Source organism: Psammomys obesus, unplaced genomic scaffold (assembly GCF_907164565.1).
Source record: "Psammomys obesus unplaced genomic scaffold, mPsaObe1.curated_primary_1811, whole genome shotgun sequence".
Taxonomy (NCBI): Eukaryota; Metazoa; Chordata; class Mammalia; order Rodentia; family Muridae; genus Psammomys; species Psammomys obesus.
The window spans coordinates 1636509-1654728 of record NW_026596091.1 but is presented as its reverse complement, the minus strand read 5'-3'; the positions used below and the strand labels follow the sequence as shown (position 1 = coordinate 1654728).

General features: G+C 45.3%; 1 protein-coding gene across 2 annotated transcripts in view; it reads left to right on the top strand.

Annotated features, from left to right (window-relative positions):
- Nucleotides 1-18220, top strand: part of Rfx4 (regulatory factor X4) — a 153071-nt gene that overhangs the window by 63951 nt on the left and 70900 nt on the right. For both annotated transcript variants that reach the window (XM_055627777.1, XM_055627776.1), the window contains exon 5: nt 16675-16736. In XM_055627777.1, the coding sequence (XP_055483752.1) occupies nt 16675-16736 (62 nt within the window). The remainder of the gene's footprint in view (nt 1-16674; nt 16737-18220) is intronic.

The following is an 18220-nucleotide window of genomic DNA, read 5'->3' as shown; positions in this document are numbered from 1 at the left end:
TCAGAAAGCCTCTGTGGTCTCAGTAGACTGAAATTAGTAGGAAGATTTACTTTCCTACAAGGCTGAGATTGGGCCTTCTTCACCAGAAGGTTTGCTGGTCCTCAGCTCACTTCTACCAGTCCCAGCCCTTCCCTGCATTTCTTAGCTTCTCTTTGCCTCCCTCCCAGGCCTATTTTTCTATTTCCTTGTTGAGACACCTCCTGCCAAATTTCTTCTCTTCTTGTTTTTTTCTTTTGGTTTCTGCTGACATCTTTGACCACACAGATGTTTCCAATGACTCTTCAAAATCGTTTTCCAAATAATGAGCTTTCTCCCTGAGAAGGACAGTGCCAGCTGCTTCCGAAACAACCCCTTAAGAGGAGTGCACATTCAGTCATTAGACAGAATACAACGAATTATCCCAAATACTAAGGACATAAATACACACGCTTTGGGCAGCAACCTTGCTGTCAGTTTCCAATGCACTTGAGTTGGGACTGTCCTTCCAGCTACGGAGGGCAGAAGGTGCTTGTCAAGGGTCCGTGATGAGGTTGTTGCATTGAAATCTCAGGTACACAGTTGCCCATCCCAAGACTCCTGCACACTGCAGCCCCACCCCCTCAAGAAAAGGGAACCAGTTTTCTGCAAACCTTGGGATATAACCATGGACCCTTGAGAGAGCCACGCAAACTTATGATTTGTTTGTGAACTTTTAACCTAGGGCATAAAAGTTTCAGGGTTTCTTCTTCATTTTTAAGGAAGATACTCTATTGGTAGTAGCCCTTCATGCCCCTTCAGCTAGCAAGTGGTGAGCCAGATGTCAGTGCTGAAGTGGTTCCTGGGGCAGCTGGAACCACTAGAAACCACTGCTGGTAAAGGAGAAGGCAGCAGTTTCTTTGCTACAAGTAAGACCTGCAATGTCTGGCCATCGCGTTAGCCACACTCTATAAGCACTGGCTTCTGGGAGTGTTATATTGACCTTGGTTGATGGTGACTTAAGTCATTTTCTGTGATCTCACTTCCTTACCTTTTCTTTTTCTTTCTTTCTGTTTTTGTTTTGTTTTGTTTTTTCTTTTTTGAGACAGGGTTTCTCTGTCTAGCCTGTCCTGGATTCTCTTTGTAGACCAGACTGGCTTCAAACTTGCAGCGATCTGCCTGCCTCTGCCTCCTGACTGCTGGGATTAAAGGCTTCTGGCACCACCACCATACCTGGCTTGTTTTCACTTGTTACATACATATACACATTCGTATGTGTTTGGGTATGTCTGTGTGCTTGCCCTCATGCATGGGCATGTAACAAAATCTTTGCACAAGTGACTTAATTTTGGCTCAAGGCTTGAGGATAGAGCTTATCACAACAGAGAAGTTGTAGCAGCAGGGACATGGGGCACCTGGCTATGGTCAGGAAACAGAGACATGGATGGTGGCTCTCTATTCGTTTGGTCCTTTTTATTCAATCCAGGGCCCCAGTCTATGGGATGGCATCACCCACATTCAGGGCGGGTCTTCCCTCCTCAGTTAAACCTCCTGGAAATGTCCTCATAGACATCCCCAGGTGATTTTGAACCAGGCAAGTTGACAATGAAGATTAACCCTCACAATAGGTCTACTTCTGTGCTCTCTTTTATTAATCTGTCTATCCTTTTGGCAACATTGGGATGCCATAACTACTGTACCTTTATAGTAAGCCTTGAGGCGAGGGAGTCCTTTCATTTTGTTGTTTTGTTCTTTAATATGTACTGCTTACTGTGCATCTCTTATCTCTCTGTGTAAACTTTAGAATTAGTTTGTTAATAAATACAAAGTACCTGCTGGGATTTTAATTTGGATTATAATTAATTTATACATTAAGGTTGGGAAGAACTGATATCTTAACCAGGTTCTCTCTCCCTATTCATGTAGATGGTATACCACTCCATTTATTTGGCTTTTCTTGGCTCTCTTCCACTTGAGTTTTCTTCATATAGATCTTATACACATTTAACTGGATTTCCTACATAGTGTATCATTTTAAAGAGTGTTAACACAGACGGTGGTATGGTCATCACTGCTGTATAGAAAAGCAATTAACTTTAACCCTATATCTTGCAACACTGCTATATATATATATATATTTTTTTTAATTTCACATTTTTGGTGTTTTTTGTTGTTGTTTTTCAAATATGTTTTTTTTTTCTTTGCAGACAATCATGTTATCTGTGAACAAAGACCATTCTATTCATTAGTCTTGATCTTTCATTTCTTTTTCTTGCCTTATTAAAATAGCTAAGCCTTCTGGTACAGTGTGATATTCTGTTGTTATTAACAATCATCACAACTGCCTTCTTAAAGAATTGACTCCTTGGTCAACTGTCACCAATCCTTGCATACTTGACAGCTTTCCTTGGCTTAAGTCTGTCCTGTCTGAAGTTAATGCAATTCCTCATCCTTCTTTTGATTAGTGTTCTCTTGGCACTTGTTTCTCCGCTCATTTAGATTTCATCTTTAAGCATCTTTATATAAACTGGCATGTGTTGCTGGGTGTGGTGGTGCACACCTGTAATCCCAGCACTCAGGGAGGCAGCAGCAGGCAGAGCTCTGAGTTCAAGGCAAGCCTGATCTACCAAGGGGGTTCAGGACAGCCAAGGCTATGCAGAGAAACCCTCTCTCAAAAAACTAACTAAACAAACAAACAAATAAATAAAACTGGTGTGTGAGTATGTGTGTGTGTAGACAACATATATTTGGATTTTGTTTGTTTGCTTCAGCAATCTCTCCTTGAAAGCTCTTCTTTGCTCCTTCTCAGACATTGTCTAGCAGGATCTTTCTGTACAGCCCAGGTTCTCATGCAGCTCATGTTGGCCTTGAATTCTGGACTTGGATTACAAGTGTGTATTGCAATTTCTTTCTAATTGGTGCAGCTGCCCCACTGATACTCACAGTGATCATTGCAGTCAGAACAATATTACCATAAATGTTGGTTTTCTATTTGTTGTCTGTATTCTTTTTATATTTTTATATTTCATCATTTCCCATTGTTTACAGTTTGATTTATTTATTTACCTATATGTTTATTTACTTAGAGACAAAGCCTTCCTTTGTATCCCAGGTTAGACTCAAACTTGCAACTGTCCTTCTGAATGCTAGGGTTATAGGTGTATGGCATCATGCCCGGCTATTTCATATCTTACCGGTAGAGTCCAGAAGAAGGCGCTGAATCCCCTGGACCTGGAGTTACAGAGCTGGGAACCAAACTCCAGATGCCTGGCAAGAGCAGCAAACCCTCTCAATGACCTAGCTATCCTTCTGGCCCCACACCCCAGCTTTTACATGGGTGCTGAGGTTCTCAACCCAGGTTCTTATGCCTGCAAAGCAGGTACTCTCACCACTAAGCCTTCTCCCCAGTTTGGCCTCAGATTCACTGTATAGGCCACCATTCAGCAACACAGGAGATCATCACTCCATGTTGTCTCTGGCAACACATCACAGTTCCTGGCTTCTCCCAAATGTGTGTCCCTTTTGCAGCACCTTAAAGTCAGAAGACAGGAATCTGAGCCCTCTGGCAACTCTCAGATGATAAGCCAGTAAAAATTTAGTTCATATGACTACTCAAGACTATGAGGCTGACACAGTTGTAGTCCACAAATTGTGGGTTTCTCAGGAAAAAGTAGAGATATGGAAAGGCATTAGGAAGTGTTGACAGTGGGGTGATGCTCTCCGCTGGTGCTGAATGGTGGCAGGAAATGGTGGCTACGGTTGGCCATGTGACCATAAAGGCAAAGAACTAGAACTGGATAGTGTATGATGCTGCCAGCAATTGGGGTTGAGTTGTTTCAACCTGAGCTCACAAAGAGGCCATTTAGCACCACAATCTCCACTGCTAGGAAGGCTTTCTGGACTCCAGTTCCTCAACTCCACTTAGCTATAAGCACACAAGGAGAGGACATCACCCATGACTAACAATTTACTTCACACACTGAGCTTAATTTTTTGAGGGAGATTAGAGATCTGTTGGTATGAGTTCATCAATTTTCCAGATGGGGAAGTAAAACTCAGAGGGAGGGAAGAATTTTCTCACATTGGTGAGGTGGCAGGGTTGCCCTGTGTAAACTAGCTGAGATGGATGGTGGAGAGACTCCAGTCAGAGGCAAAGAAACCAGGAAAAGGGACATTGGGCTGCAGAGTGCTATATTTGTATGAGTTTAGTTTCTACCTCACCTTTTCCAGTGAGGACTAGAAGTCACTGGTAGATTGGACTGTGGGGGCGGCTCCTCCTTGAATGTCTAGCTCTTTCATTCTTGCTGACCAGCCTTGCTCCATGGTGGGATCAGCCAAATGTGTTTGGGGATCTGTGGTTAGGAGCTACACGTACCAGAACACAGATATAAATATGACCTTTCTTGAGAATCCCTCCATTCTGCCCACTTCCTTCCTGCTCTGACCTTGGGAGGAGGAGTTAGTCACATGCCATGAAGGTACAGGGGATAAGAGTGTTCTGAGGGCATTATCATGGGGTCTTCTGTAATGATCTTTCCATCACTCAAAGGGAAAAGTTAACTACATTGATAGCATATCTTTCTACTTTAACTGCTAGCATGTATTTCCCCAAGCCTTTAGAATATGATATCAACTGTCCATGTGATTTCACATTAACATATATATTTTGTTAATTTGGTTTTCTTAGTGTATTATCATACAAAAATTCCCAGGTCAAATGGGGTCTGAATCTCAACTCGACCATGAGCCCAGACAGTTTAACAGCTCTGGGCTGCTAAACAGCTTCCTTGTCTGTAAAATGGAGTCACAAAAGCAGCTATGGAGGACTCTGGAGGGAAAGACCTTGTAAATACCACTTAGCCCAGAAGCCAGTGAATAGAAAGGCTCAATGCCTTTAGTTACAATTATGATTTCATTTTATCACAGAACACTTCATGGCTCTAATACTTCATGTTTTTTTTAACATATCATCCCTAATACATGAATGTTCCAACCCTTCTAGCTGCTCTTCCTGCTGAACAATTTTGAAAACTATTGTTCTAAAAATGTCCCACATTATGCTCACTGCCATCACATCCCACACTTTTCTTATTATTGTCTGTGCAATTATTCCATATTTTGACTTAACCTGCATCTTATGTAACTCACCCCACTCTCACTAAATCAGTCTGCCTGAGCTGTAATAGTCTCACGCACACGTGGCTCATCTTCATCCAGTCAACCCAAGGACAATCCTGGGTTCACACATGGATGTTTGGACTTCTTGCCTCGTGGTTCGGTCACTGTTCTCTTCCCACAGCCGGGATCTCTCACAGAACCCTTCAGCCACTCACACATGTCATTTGAAATTCTACTTCTTTTCCACTGCAGTCTTATATGAATTTCTTGTGAAAACTTCTCTTAAAAAATTTTCTCCAGAAGTTTTCTCTCAAAGCTCATGTGTGAATAAATGACATTCAGGAAAGAGGGGTATATAATACTTAACGTGTGTGTGTGTGTTTGTGTGGATTGGGTTAGCCCCCATGACAAAATTACTCTAGCTAATACTTCAAGAAGTTGGATGTTTCAAAGTCTTTATTCACATCAACAACTAGGTTTCAACTTTTCCTCCTTTGAAAAGGGGCTGGGTTTATTGTAAAAAAAATAATAATAATAATTACCCCACTTTTCTTCTAGATTTAAATAGTTGAGAATCAGATCTTTAACCAACTTCTATCCTGAATCAACACTTTTTCTTCTTTTTTTTAAACTGATTTCTGGAGTATATTTTCAATAAGCCACAAAATTTCCTCAACGCATGCTTATAAAACACAGCATGTTATGGTATTAAGTTCCAATTTCTTTTCTCACAACCCAAGTGACCTCTGAACTGGGGCTCACAGCTCTTCAGAACATCTTCCAGCATACTTGACTCATCACACACCCAGGAGCCGTCTCCTCCCGTGTGTGGGAGAACTCGTATCTGTCCTGTCAGTCTGGAATTTCTTTCAGAGCATTATTTTTGGTGGCAAATTTTTGCCACCTGAGGGTGGGTTGAATCTTCAGAAACAATCAAAAGCCTGGGGGTGGGGCTTAAGTTTGGAGACCAAGGTGATGAAGGCCCAGAGTGAAGGCTGACTGTAAAGAAGAAGGGTGGGGGTGCTTTGCCACATGGATCTGGGGGCATCTCTTAAGGCACTGCCCAAGATGACAGATCTGAGGATTCACACACAACTGATGGACGGACATTTTGCTGGCTCCCTGGTACAAAGGGTTGGTGAAAGTAAAGGTCAAGCAAGGTCGGTGAAATCAGATTCATGCTTCTTCCACTGGCAAGAGGCTGAAATAAAAGCAGCTACATCAGTAGCCTGATCCCTGTGAAACGTTTTAGGGTAACACTTAATACCGAGAGGAACAGGTCTCAGTGTGTGGTGTTGGGGATGCTCACGGTTGTCTGTGTCTCTATTTACTCTTCTCTCTCCCCATCTTACTGCAAGGCCACCATGTGGCCATGTCATTTCAGGAGCGCATACCTACAACTTGTATCTGGTAAAAACTTCACCCACAAAAGTATGCGTGGGTGTCTTGCATGCTGGATCTCCTTAAAGCAAGGCTGGATCTTGCGCATGGCCACCTAGGAGCATTCCGGCAGCCTGAGAGCGCATAGTTCTCTTGACCAGCCTTGCTTCCCAGCCCCAGCCCCCCAACCCCCAGCTCTGTCTAGCCTAGCTGAAAGAGAGAAGGGTGGGATTCTCGAGTAATTAAAGGGAATTTGGAAGGCTGGGATGTTGCGGAATGTTAGATCAGTAGCTAGAACAGCATGTGGTGTTCTTTAGGCAGGCTTCATTGAATCTATACAAATAAAGAAAGAGGGGCTGCCTGCCCGTCTGCTCATTTATCAAACAGCGAAGCTCAACCTTCACAGCTTCACAAAAGTGTTTTTACTGTTTGCTGAGTCTTGTTCCAGAAATTAAAAGCTGAACAGCCCTCGTGGGGCTGAACCGACCCTGTGTTGTTGGATACTCCCAACAAAATTGTGCTGGGCTTTCAGATTCAGGGACCAGTTGATTATTTGGTGAAAGAGAGGCGACTCATTTGTAATTTGCAGCTCATAAGAAACACTTAAAGAAAGAAAAAGAGAGAGAGAAATAAAGAAAAGAAAAAAGAAAGAAACATCCAAACCTCCTTCCCACTGGATTTTGTTGAGGCTGCAGGGAGGAGGTGCCATCTGTAAGGCCTTTTCTTTCCTCCGAGTGCGAAAAGTCTTGAACTCGCTGGGGCAAGACGCATTGCAGCCTACCTCCTCCCATCCCCCACAGTGAGCTCTGAACAAATGTCCCCTCTGTTTTCCTTGTTGTTGTTGTTCTGTTTGTTTGCACTTGAGGAGGAGAATAATATTGAGCTACAACACATTTTTTAAGTAAAAGAACTTTCACAATCAAACAGTCTCATCACACAAATATGTGGTTGGGAAAGTGACATGTGTCACACATAAGCTGGACCACTGGATTGAATGAGGATTCTCTGAAAACCAGAGAAGGATGGAAGCAGAGGGCTGACTCAATCAGCAATGGAAAGTGCTAGAGAAGCCCTAAGTGACAGCACCTCCTCTCCTTCCTTCCAGGCCTGGACCTGTGCAGGCTTGCCTCAGCAGGCTATCTCTTGTCCTGCACCCTTGCCTGGCTTTTGGCGAGGAGATAAGTGATAAGTCCAGGCACCCACTGTGGTACCTGTTGCCCAGTCTGCCCTTTGCCCAGCTAAGCTCCAGTCCGGGAGATAAACAGCATCCTTTTACAGATGAAACTGATGCTTGTGTGGAAGAACGAACAAAATACTTTTTCCAGTCTTTCATTTTGTCACCTTTTTTAAACGGGTAAATGCCCTGCTACACTACAAAGATAACATCTTGAGGGATTGGGGAAAGCTCAGTGAGAAAGAGCACTTTCTGTGTAAGCAGGACAACCTGAGTTCAAATCCCTAGCACTCTTCTAAAATGCCTGGCACAGCTGTGCACAGGCCTATAACCCCAGTGCAGGGGTCGAGGTTGACATAGTGACAGGAGGATGGACCAATGGCTACAAGCCTAGCTCAAGATTAAGAGTGAGACCCTTGCTCATAGAAACAAGGCCGGGAGAGGTAGAGCAGGGCACGAGATGTTTTTCTTTTGTTTCCATACATATGTGTACACATACACATGAGAGAGAGAGAGAGAGAGAGAGAGAGAGAGAGGATTGTGATTGTATCTTGTGAACACTTATTTCTCATTCTTGATTAAGCAGCTTTATACTTGAGAAACTATTATGAGGCAAAAATATCAACAAACACAACATCAAGTTATCTTAGCTCTCCTCCTCTTAATAGACTAGAACATCTTTAGTGACTGATGAAAGAATCATTCACCTCCAGTTTCTGAGTCCACACCATCGCCTGCTTTGGAGGCTCACAGCCCTGCTGACTGATCTCCAGGCTGCTGCCCTGCCCTACAAACAGTTCTCCACTCAGCACCAGGCTGAGCTTTCCAAGCAGGATTCGCTGGGAGCTCATCTCCACTCCTTTCTTTCTGATCCTCTGGGTCTTCCCACCTCACCCTGTGAGGGCAGAGTGCTTACAAGAGCCACAACCCTCTTTATGGTCTCTCCTAGCTCGTGTCTTCATCTCCCACATCTCCCGTATCTCTCTTGACTCTGCTTCAACCATATCTGCCCTCAATCTCCCTGAGAAGGGCCTTTGGAGCCCCAGATCCTGGAAGAAAGACCCTGGGAGTCCATTCCCTCACTTTCTGTTACCACTCAGATTCCTATAGTCCCAGTCCTCAAATAGTAAACAAAATAACACTCCCCACCTCCACATTGCCCATTCCCTCACCCTACGCTTTTGGTCTCCTCTGGCAAGTCTCTGGTTTAAGACACATGGGTTATTTTCTCCATTTTTCATATTGACATGTAAGTTTCTGAAATTTTGTTTAGCATCATTTCCCTCAGGGCCTCACATGATGTCCAAACTGTAGCAAGGACTCAATGGAAGCTGTTGAGAGAATCTAAGCCATGTTCCATTATCCAAACTATTATAGTTGAGGCCACACACTGCTGAACACAAAGAGTTGCAGGAAATGAGGCTGAAGATTCAGTTCCCATAGAGTCTTAGAGGCCTAAGGTAGGCACTGATAGAGCTGAGTTGGCTGTTTGCTTACAAATATCCTATGGAATGCTGGTGATGTAGGTGAAAAACAGAGTACTTGCCCAGTGGGTATTAGCCCCTATTTTGTTCCCAGCACTGAATAAATAAATAAGGTCAGGATATGGGAAAGACACTAATCAACAGATACAAAGTTTTTCTTAGGAAGAGGCGATTCAAGATGGCTTTTGAACAGCATGGTGACAAAGGTAAAAATGCATTCTATTTCTGAAAATTGCCATCAGAGTATGTTTTAAGTGTCCTCACTTCACATACAAGAAGAGACAAAGTGTGAGGCAATGCACACCCTGACCAGCCTAGTCTGCTCATCTCATGACACACCTATTTCAGAGCACCACTGTCACACTCAGGTTCTAGTGCTACGAAGAGACACTGTGACCAAAGCAGCTCTTTAAAAAGACAGCATTTAACCAGGGCTGGCTTAGGACTTGAGAGGTTTAGTCCATTATCATCATGGCAGGAACACGGGAGCAGGCATGGCAGGCATGGTGCTGGAGAAGTAGTTGAGACCTACATCCTGATCTCCACTGGAGAGAGACAGAGAACGAGAGAGAGAGAGAGAGAGAGAGAGAGAGAGAGAGGAGAGAGAGGAGGCTAGCCTGAGCTTTTTAAACCTCAAAGCCTATGCCTTTGGAGGACACACTTCCTCCAACAAGGCGACACCTCCTTATCCTTCTAATCCTTTCAAATAGTACTTCCTGGTGAGTAAGCTTTCTAATGTATAAGCCTATGAGAGTCATTCTTATTCAAACTGGCACAACTATATTGCATGCCATAGGTACATATGTATTTATTGGCCAATTTAAAAGCAATCATATAATTGTAGTTACCAATCAAGTGGCTCAGGGAGCAAAAGAAAGGTCAAAGCTGAGATTCGAAGGGTACGTGAATATCAAGCAGACAAAGGGCATGGATGAAGGTGCCAGACCATGAAGGGTTTTTACTCTGGAAAATCCAAAGTCAGAGTGGTGATTCTGTGCAACCTGGAATCAGCTTTCAATGCCAGATCACAGGGTCAGGAGAGGTGTGCTGGAGTGAAAGCAGGACCCATCTGGTTGAGCCTGGTAGGACTGGGCTTGGTCCAGGGCACCATAAAAAAGTGGTCCTGATGGAGCCTGGCTGGAAGCAGGGCAACCAGGGAGCACTGTGTGTGGCCCTAGGCAGGCAGAGATGGGCAGATCTCAGGATGTGCTTGAGATGGAGGGAAGATGGAGCGTTCCCATACTCTAGAAGACAGATACACCTGTGGCTTGGACAGGAAAGACTCAAAGGAGTGGTGTGTGCACTGAGTGAGGACACCGGAGTGCAAAGGAAGAGAAGGCCACGAGCAGAGGGTACAGAGGTGGCAGCCTGAGAAGCCCTCGGAAAATAACACTTCAAGAAATCTAAAGTAGACAGAACTGGGGTTCACATGGGGACATTTAGAAAAAACGTGGTGAAAGAGCTTCTGCCGAGTCAAGTAGTCCCAGGGGAGTGTCAGATGGTCCATAGGACAGGCAAGGATCTGTCTCATTCCTTCCACATAACCATTTGGGAACTTCAAGTATCCAAAAGGAATGACTCTGTGTGCGTGCGTGCGTGCGTGCATGTATGTGTTTATATGGTATGTGTGTATATACGTGTGAGTATGTGTGTATTTCTGTGATATGTGCGTGTATATGTGTGGGTGTGTGTATTTATGTGGTGTGTGTGTATGTATATCTATGTATGTGTGTATGTGTAAGTATGTGTGTAGATGTGTGAATGTGTATATGTTTATGTGTGTGAGTGTGCATGCATGTGTGTATGTTTGTGAGCATACATCCATGAGTGCATGTGCATGTATGTGTGTGTGTGTGCACGCATGATTGTGGTGTCGGGAATTGAACCCAGGGCCATGTGTATTTGAGGCAGGTATCTACCACTGAGCTACCTTTCCACCAGAATGGCTTCTGCTGATTCTGTTAACAACTTCTGTCTTTTTATTAAACAGATGGATTTACTAGTCAGATTTCCACTCTTTGGGTGTGAATGGATTCTGAGTTATTGGGCTGTCCACTGGCATCACCGTCCCCTTGGCTGTTTCTTACTTTCTGTAACCTCTTAGGGCAGGGAAATATGGATCATGTTCCCAGAAGAGGCCACAAGAGCTTCCACAGGAGAAGCAGAGAGAGCTGATCAGAGGAGAGATCTTTTTTTAAAGTGGATGGGAACAAGAAGTTATTCATTCGTCAAACACAACTCTGTGTGAATAAGTGGAGGCAATAGGAAGAGGCCAACATTGGTGTTAATGGAAGGATGAGGGCCAGGGAGTATTTTCATCCATGAAGAAGGAGTGGCATTGTGGTGGAGCATTGAGTCAACCGTGCAAGCATCGGGCTGCATCTTGTGAGCTGATGGTTTGGTGAGGGTGGCTCAGCTCTGTGCGGCTCAGGCTGCTCATCTGTGTGGGGGAAGGGCAGTGGAGCCCAGCGCTGGTACTGTGCTGGTTAGCAAGGATGGTGTATGCAAAGTGCCTGACCAGAGTGGGTGTGACGCCCTGTTGCCCGGTCACAACATATCACTCAGTTCAGTAGGGGAGCAGCTGCACACCACCGCTTCATGAGAGGCTGCACAGTCACTTTTTCATTGTGACTGAAACAACACGAAGTGGTCAGCCCTCAGACCATACACACACAAGACCAAAAATGGATCCAGGGTTATCTTTATACAGTTGTGCGTAAGTTTCTATCTCTTGTCTGCCTGTCTGTCTGTATGTGGTAAGAAAAAGAGGCTATCAATTTGAGACTTGGGAGAGGGGCATGGAAGAGTTGGAAGGAATGGACGCTGAGGCGGAAAGTGTTGTTGACTCAGTTTTAGGGAGATTTCGGTCTACCCTAGTGGGGAAGGCATGGTACCAGGAGTGCCCTGTGCAAGAAGGTGGGGCTTGAGCTGGCAGCTGTTCTCATCATGGCAAACCACGAAGTAGACTGAGCTAGAATGGTACCAGGGAGGGTAGCTTCCAAAGGCCCACACCTAGCGGCCGACTTCTGCCAGCTAGGTCTTGCTTCCTAAAGGCGCCATTAAAATTGTACCACAAGCTGGGCAGCAAGGACTTAAAACATGAAGCTATAGGGAGCATTTCAGATTCAAACAATGATATCAGGTTTATAAAGAAAGAGAAACTCAGAAAAGGTGAGGGGAACCTTGGGAAAACATCACAGACATGAGCTTGACAGTCTAATCAAGGAGAACATGCATAGTGGCAGGGTAAGTGTGAATCTGTAGCTTACAGAGCATCTGAGAGAGGCCGAGTGGTGGATTGGGAGTCCAGATCCTTATCCAGAGGGGCAGAAAGAAGGGACTCAGCATTTCCAATGACAACAGGAAATGATCACCTTTGCTCTTTAGATGGCTCCTGCTCAGGAGGCAGGGCATCCTGCTGGGAGAGTGTGGTTCAGGTGAGAGATGAGATGGCTAGAGCAGAGATGGAAGGAGCACAGAGAAGCAACTGGCTCACACAGGAAAATGACAGGGGCCATAATCACTGAGACGGGGGTTGCGGGCACAGTAAGGATTCCTGCGCTCTTAGGAAAATAAGCAGAAGCAGAAAATCAGCAGGTGTCACAGGTCACAAAGATGGTGAAGGCACCATCCCAATACACAAATTATTCTAAGCGAGTAAGTGGAACCACGGGCAATGGAGGGAACAGACTGGTCAGTGAGTTTCCAGGCCTGTGTCATGACCAGACAAAGAATGACAAGAGCTTGGAATTCAGCTCATATTGACTCATGGTGGTAGAACAAATGACTCTGGGAAGCCTGTCCCTGTGTCCCAGTGGCCTGTGGCCTGTCCATAGACAAGCCTGTGGCTGTTTCCCCAGCCAAGAGTTTGAGTGTTTGTTCTGTACATGTCGTGTGGGACACCACTGGCGCAAACAGAACAGGGCTTTGGAACCCAGCCATTGTCCTAAATCAAGTGATGATAAGGCTTAGCAACCAAACAAAACAGTACCAATTTCTTTTAGTATTGGAGATGATTTACTGGGAGCAGAAAACAGTTTACATTTTAGAGAGAGAAAAACTGCATTGTAACATCCTGATCTGTCTCAAATGTGTCTTATAATATTATCCTCAACTTCTTGTCAATCAGGACTACTGCTAATAAGAAAAAAATTTCTGCATAAACAGTTTAGGATAGCAGAGATCACAGAACATGCTTTTGTCCTACCCACAACCCAGCCACCCTAGAGAAATCTCAGCTTAGTTCTCCAGACAATCTGCTCGTTCTTGTATCTTTACAAGCAAAAATGATAGCCACACCTGGCATTTCATCAGAAGCAGTTTTGATGTCAGGACATATTAAGAGATTTTGTGACCATTATTTATGGTTACATGAGTCCTACTGCATGTATACAGAGTATGTAGTTAACCAGTTCCTTGCCATGGGACCACCATGGTGTTTCTAAATTTCCTCTTATTATAAGCCCCACATGTTCTGTGTTCTTATTTTAGGATACTTTATTTAGAATTAATAGATCAGAAATTTTAAAGTATTTTGTGGCTCCTGACATATATTGCAGAATTGCTTTGGAGAAACTGTTGTACTAATAGAATCCCTGGCAATCTGAAGATTCTAGTTGTACTATAGACCTAAAAAATGTGTCACATTTGTTTAGTGTGTCTGCACCTGAGCATGCACATATACAACTCATAGCACCCATGTTTGGGTCAGAGGAAAACTTACAAAAGTTGGTTCTCTCCTCCCACCACGTGGGCCCTGGGAGTTGAACTCAGGTCAACAGGTCAAAATGGTGGCAAGTGTGTTTATCCACTAACTGAGCATTCTTGCAGGCATTTTACTTCAGCTTTTGACACATTTTCAGAGTATCTGACGTAGAAGGCTCAGCAGAGCACCTCACCGATGTGCCCATTTTACAGGAGAAACTTCCCAGGGCTAAACACAAGAAAGGCCCTGCTTTTCCTGAGGAAATAGTGTGCCCCAGTGGGTGCCAGGACCAAGTGTCACTGTTGTTATGTTTGCTTTTGTGGTTGGAAAACTCAGAACCCAAATTATGACCCTCTTTCAACCAGCATGAACTCTTGACTCAATATTTTTTTCCTCTTGTCACCCCTCTGTCAGTACCCGGCTATCACTACCATGCAGCTCTTAACCATTGTTAATATCTGCTTTGGACCCTTGCTCTGTGGCTGGCCATGTGATGAGCCTTTGGAGGGCGGGTCACAGGCGGACACAAGTGTGAATCAGTAAAGCCATTAAACCTTAGTATTGGCTCAGACTGCACAACAGGGCAAGGAGTTTCAAGAACAGTGTCACCGACACAAGCTCTGATACTGCATTTTACACAGAGCACAACGATCCCAGGGGACGCAGATGGGTGACAACAAAGGGACACCTTATATATTTCAGAGAAGGACTAATCATCCTTGTGTGTGAGAGGGAGTGTGTGAGCGCGTGCGTGTGTGCGGAAGACAGAGATCCATGCCAAGTGTCTTCACCACTTCTTACCTTAGCTTTTGAGAGGGTCTTTCACTGGGATAGCATGCCCCCCAAATCCATCTATCTCCATGTCCCTAACACTGGGGTTACAGGCACTTGAGTGTACAGCATTTTCCATGGCTGTTGGATCAGAACTCAGGACCTCATCTACATAGCAGGCACTTTACCAAGTGAGCTCCCCTCCCCCACAGCCCATGAAGTAACATTTATGAAGTCTCATTTCCTTCCCAAGGTGCTTTTAAGATACTCTTGTGGTAGATTCTCTGAGCACCCTGGGAGCTCTCTCTTCCCTCTCCCACCCTGAGACGAGGCACGGTGGCCTGTCTGTGCTCCACATTGAAGCTACTCAGCTCCCTAATGTGCCAAAGTGGCACATGCTACCCACTCTAAGATCTCATCATCAGTTCACTTCCTTCTGTCCCACTGAACTGATGCTAGTTTAGTTGATGACACATCAGTTGTCCCTCCAATTAAGGGCAGACTACATGACCCCCTGAGCCCTCAGACATCACGGAAGGAAACCAAGGCACATGAAGACTAGCAGGCTCACCGTGACTGTTTCATTGCACAGGTGAGTTAAGTCAGCAAAAGCACTGGCGTGGAGGAAAAGAATGCCAATGTGACACACCTCACCAGTGTGGATACAGGCACAGCATCTCTTCAGGAAGAACTGTGTGTGCAGCCTCACCTCTGACTAGGAACACCTGCTCAGTACTTACCAAGAAGGAAGAGTGCTTGGGTAGTAAGCTTAACAAGGAAAGCTTCTGAGGGATGAAATGAGCCAGCGGGAGGTTCCGAAACAACATATTGAGTGCTTACTAAGCGATGGACTCAACGTCTATTGCCCCTCCCTCCCAATGTCACAAGAATTCTTTAACATAGATGTTTTTATCATTTCCAGTTTAAATGTGTTATTTTAAATTATGTGTATGCATGGGTGTCTGTGTGCAGGTATGTGCACACTTGTGCAGGTGCCTGAAGAGGCCAGAAGGGGATGTCGGAGTCCTTGGAGTTCGAGTTGCAGGTAGTTGTGAACTGTCAGACATGGGAATCAAACGCAGGTCCTTCTGTAAGAACAGTGCATATTCTTAACAGTTGAGCCATCTCACCAGCCCCTTATTCCCACTTTAGAAATAGGGAAAACTATGCCATGTGAATGCAGCCACCTCAGAAATGCTGAGCTAAGATGTAATACAGGTCCTCTAACCCTCCAATTCTTCCACAAACTTGTTATGATATCGCCTCTCCACAAACACCTTTTCAGCAAACACCAAGGAAGGAGGCCTGTTGGTGTGTTCCTACCTTGGCAGATGGCCTCCTCTCCAGATTCCTTTCGGGAGTATGGTTGTCCCTAGCCACAGCCGTTGTGATCCTCTCCTCTGCAGAGAAATGTAGGAAACCCTCTGGGCAGGGACCAGACCCTTGTGTTTTCCAGTCCAAAGCAAGACCAAGCTTTCTTACATTCCAAACCATGAGCAAGCGAGGTCTTTGCTCTCACACCCCTTACATTCAAGTAGCAAGAGACTCAATTAGCACTCAGTGAGGAAGTGCCTGGATGCTCATAGGTGAGAGCAAGTAAGAAGACAGAGTAGAACCAGCAAGGGTGACAGCAAGGGACTGCTGGTGTTACTGAACACTGGTTGGTCCTGGGAGGCCTCTGAGCAAGGAGATCTTGCTCAGAAGCCCAGATACCATCTTCGGAGATGGAAGCAAGTCTGTGAACTGTGGATGAACTTGCATTGCTGTAGGGGAGTGTGTGGAGGAAAGGGGCCAGCCTGTAGGGTGAAAGCGGGCGGTACAAGAGTGAATGGCGTGTCTTAGGCCGGCCCGGTTCACCTCTGCTGTGAGGGAGAAGTAACAGGCCGAAGGCCAGTGAAAGCCCATCAGGATTTGGGCCCCACCAAGGTGCTATCTGTCTGCCCTCCCCTCTACCCCAACACCAGGAATTTTCTCCAGATTGCCCAAAGACCCTAGCAAGTCATTGCACCAGGCCTGTTTTCCTTCCCTCTTCAGCCCTGACACCCCACTTTTCCTGATGAGTAACTGGTTCTTGTGTTGCCTTACAGATCATCAGGCAGCAGTTTCCTCAGCTAACCACCAGAAGACTCGGGACCCGAGGACAGTCAAAGTAAGCACCAAACAGCCACACAGCCTTCACACACAGCCTTCACAGCGCTGCTCTCTGGACCTTGCAGCCAGACCCCAGGCTGCTCCTCGGGAGCTTGGTCTGCAGGCCTGTGGGGAGGTCTGTGCCTGGGAGATATGTGGAGGAGCTTCATGACAGCCAGGCTCTCTCTCAGCACCCTTCAGAAAGAGGCTGCTCACTCAGAAGTCTGGGACCTGTGGCCCAGCTGCTTGACGCTGTCTGATTCTGTGCCACCTCGTCCTCAAGTGTTCTTTGTAAAGCAATCTATGTATATTTTCAAAGATTCCTATGATTTTTTTTTTTTTTAAGATTATCTCCAGGTTGCTTGATTTGTCCCCATGAGTAACCTCTGCTCAGCAATATGGAGGACAGGAAGGAGATTCCTCCCCCTGTCTTAGCATTTCTTTCTACTGGCTCAGCAGTATTTGCTTCACTTTTCTTGTCTGAGACAGGGCCCTACTCTATAAACTTGAGCTCACCACAGTCCTCTTGCCTGGCCCTCTCCATGCTGAGATTATAGGTCTGAACCATCATGCCTGCCTTGCCAGGACATACATGAAGGACTTCTGTTTCATGACATAGCAGAGAGTAAGAAAGGGGAAGTGGCCTGGGGAACTCTTCTGAAGGAGGGGTCGCTTAAGAGCAGAGGAAGTGAAGGCCATGAGGACACCTGTCTCCTAGGTGTGTATGAGAAATGGAGGCTAGCCTGTCCTACTCCATCAAAGATACACAGGAGTCACCTCTAAGCTGCCAAAGTTTTGGAAACTTTGAGGAATTTCCTGTCACTTAGAAGAGGGAGGAGGCCACACAAGTCTGGGCATCCCCAGTCCAACAGCTCCCTTTCCTGGGCGACTCCTAAGACCTTTATTATGCTAATGTGCACCTTGACTCCACTAGAGGGTGCCTTCTTCTTAGGTAGCATTCTAGACCTTTGACCATTTGGAGCAGGGCAGCACCATGAGCTATCAAACACTAAACCTCTTTAAAAAGAAACAATAACGAAAAGGTCACATCACCGTAAAGGAGTTAGAAGTCTTGTCTGGGGGATGGAAGGGTGGAGGGTTCAAAGGCACACTTGGACACTTGGACCCATGGCTCGTGCTGACCTCTGAGCAGTACAACCTAGATTTTTGTTGGTTCAATTTGGTTTGTTTTTTATGGTTTTAAGTAGCCCAGGCTGGCATCAAACTGAGTGTGTAGCAGATGAACTCCTGGACCCTCCCACCACTGTGACTACAGGCCAGTGCCACCCATACCTGGCTTTAAAAGCAGGACATTCTTGTCATCCAATCAAGAGTTTGGTTTTAGGAAAGGGAGTGGAAGAAAACAGATGATCAAAGCTGGCAAAACTGTTTTATGGTAAAGTCCGAAAATGAGAGTGTGTGTGTGAGTGTGTGTGTGCACACACCTGTCTGTGTCTATGTGTGTCTGTGTGTGTGTCTATGTGTGTGTCTATGTGTATATCT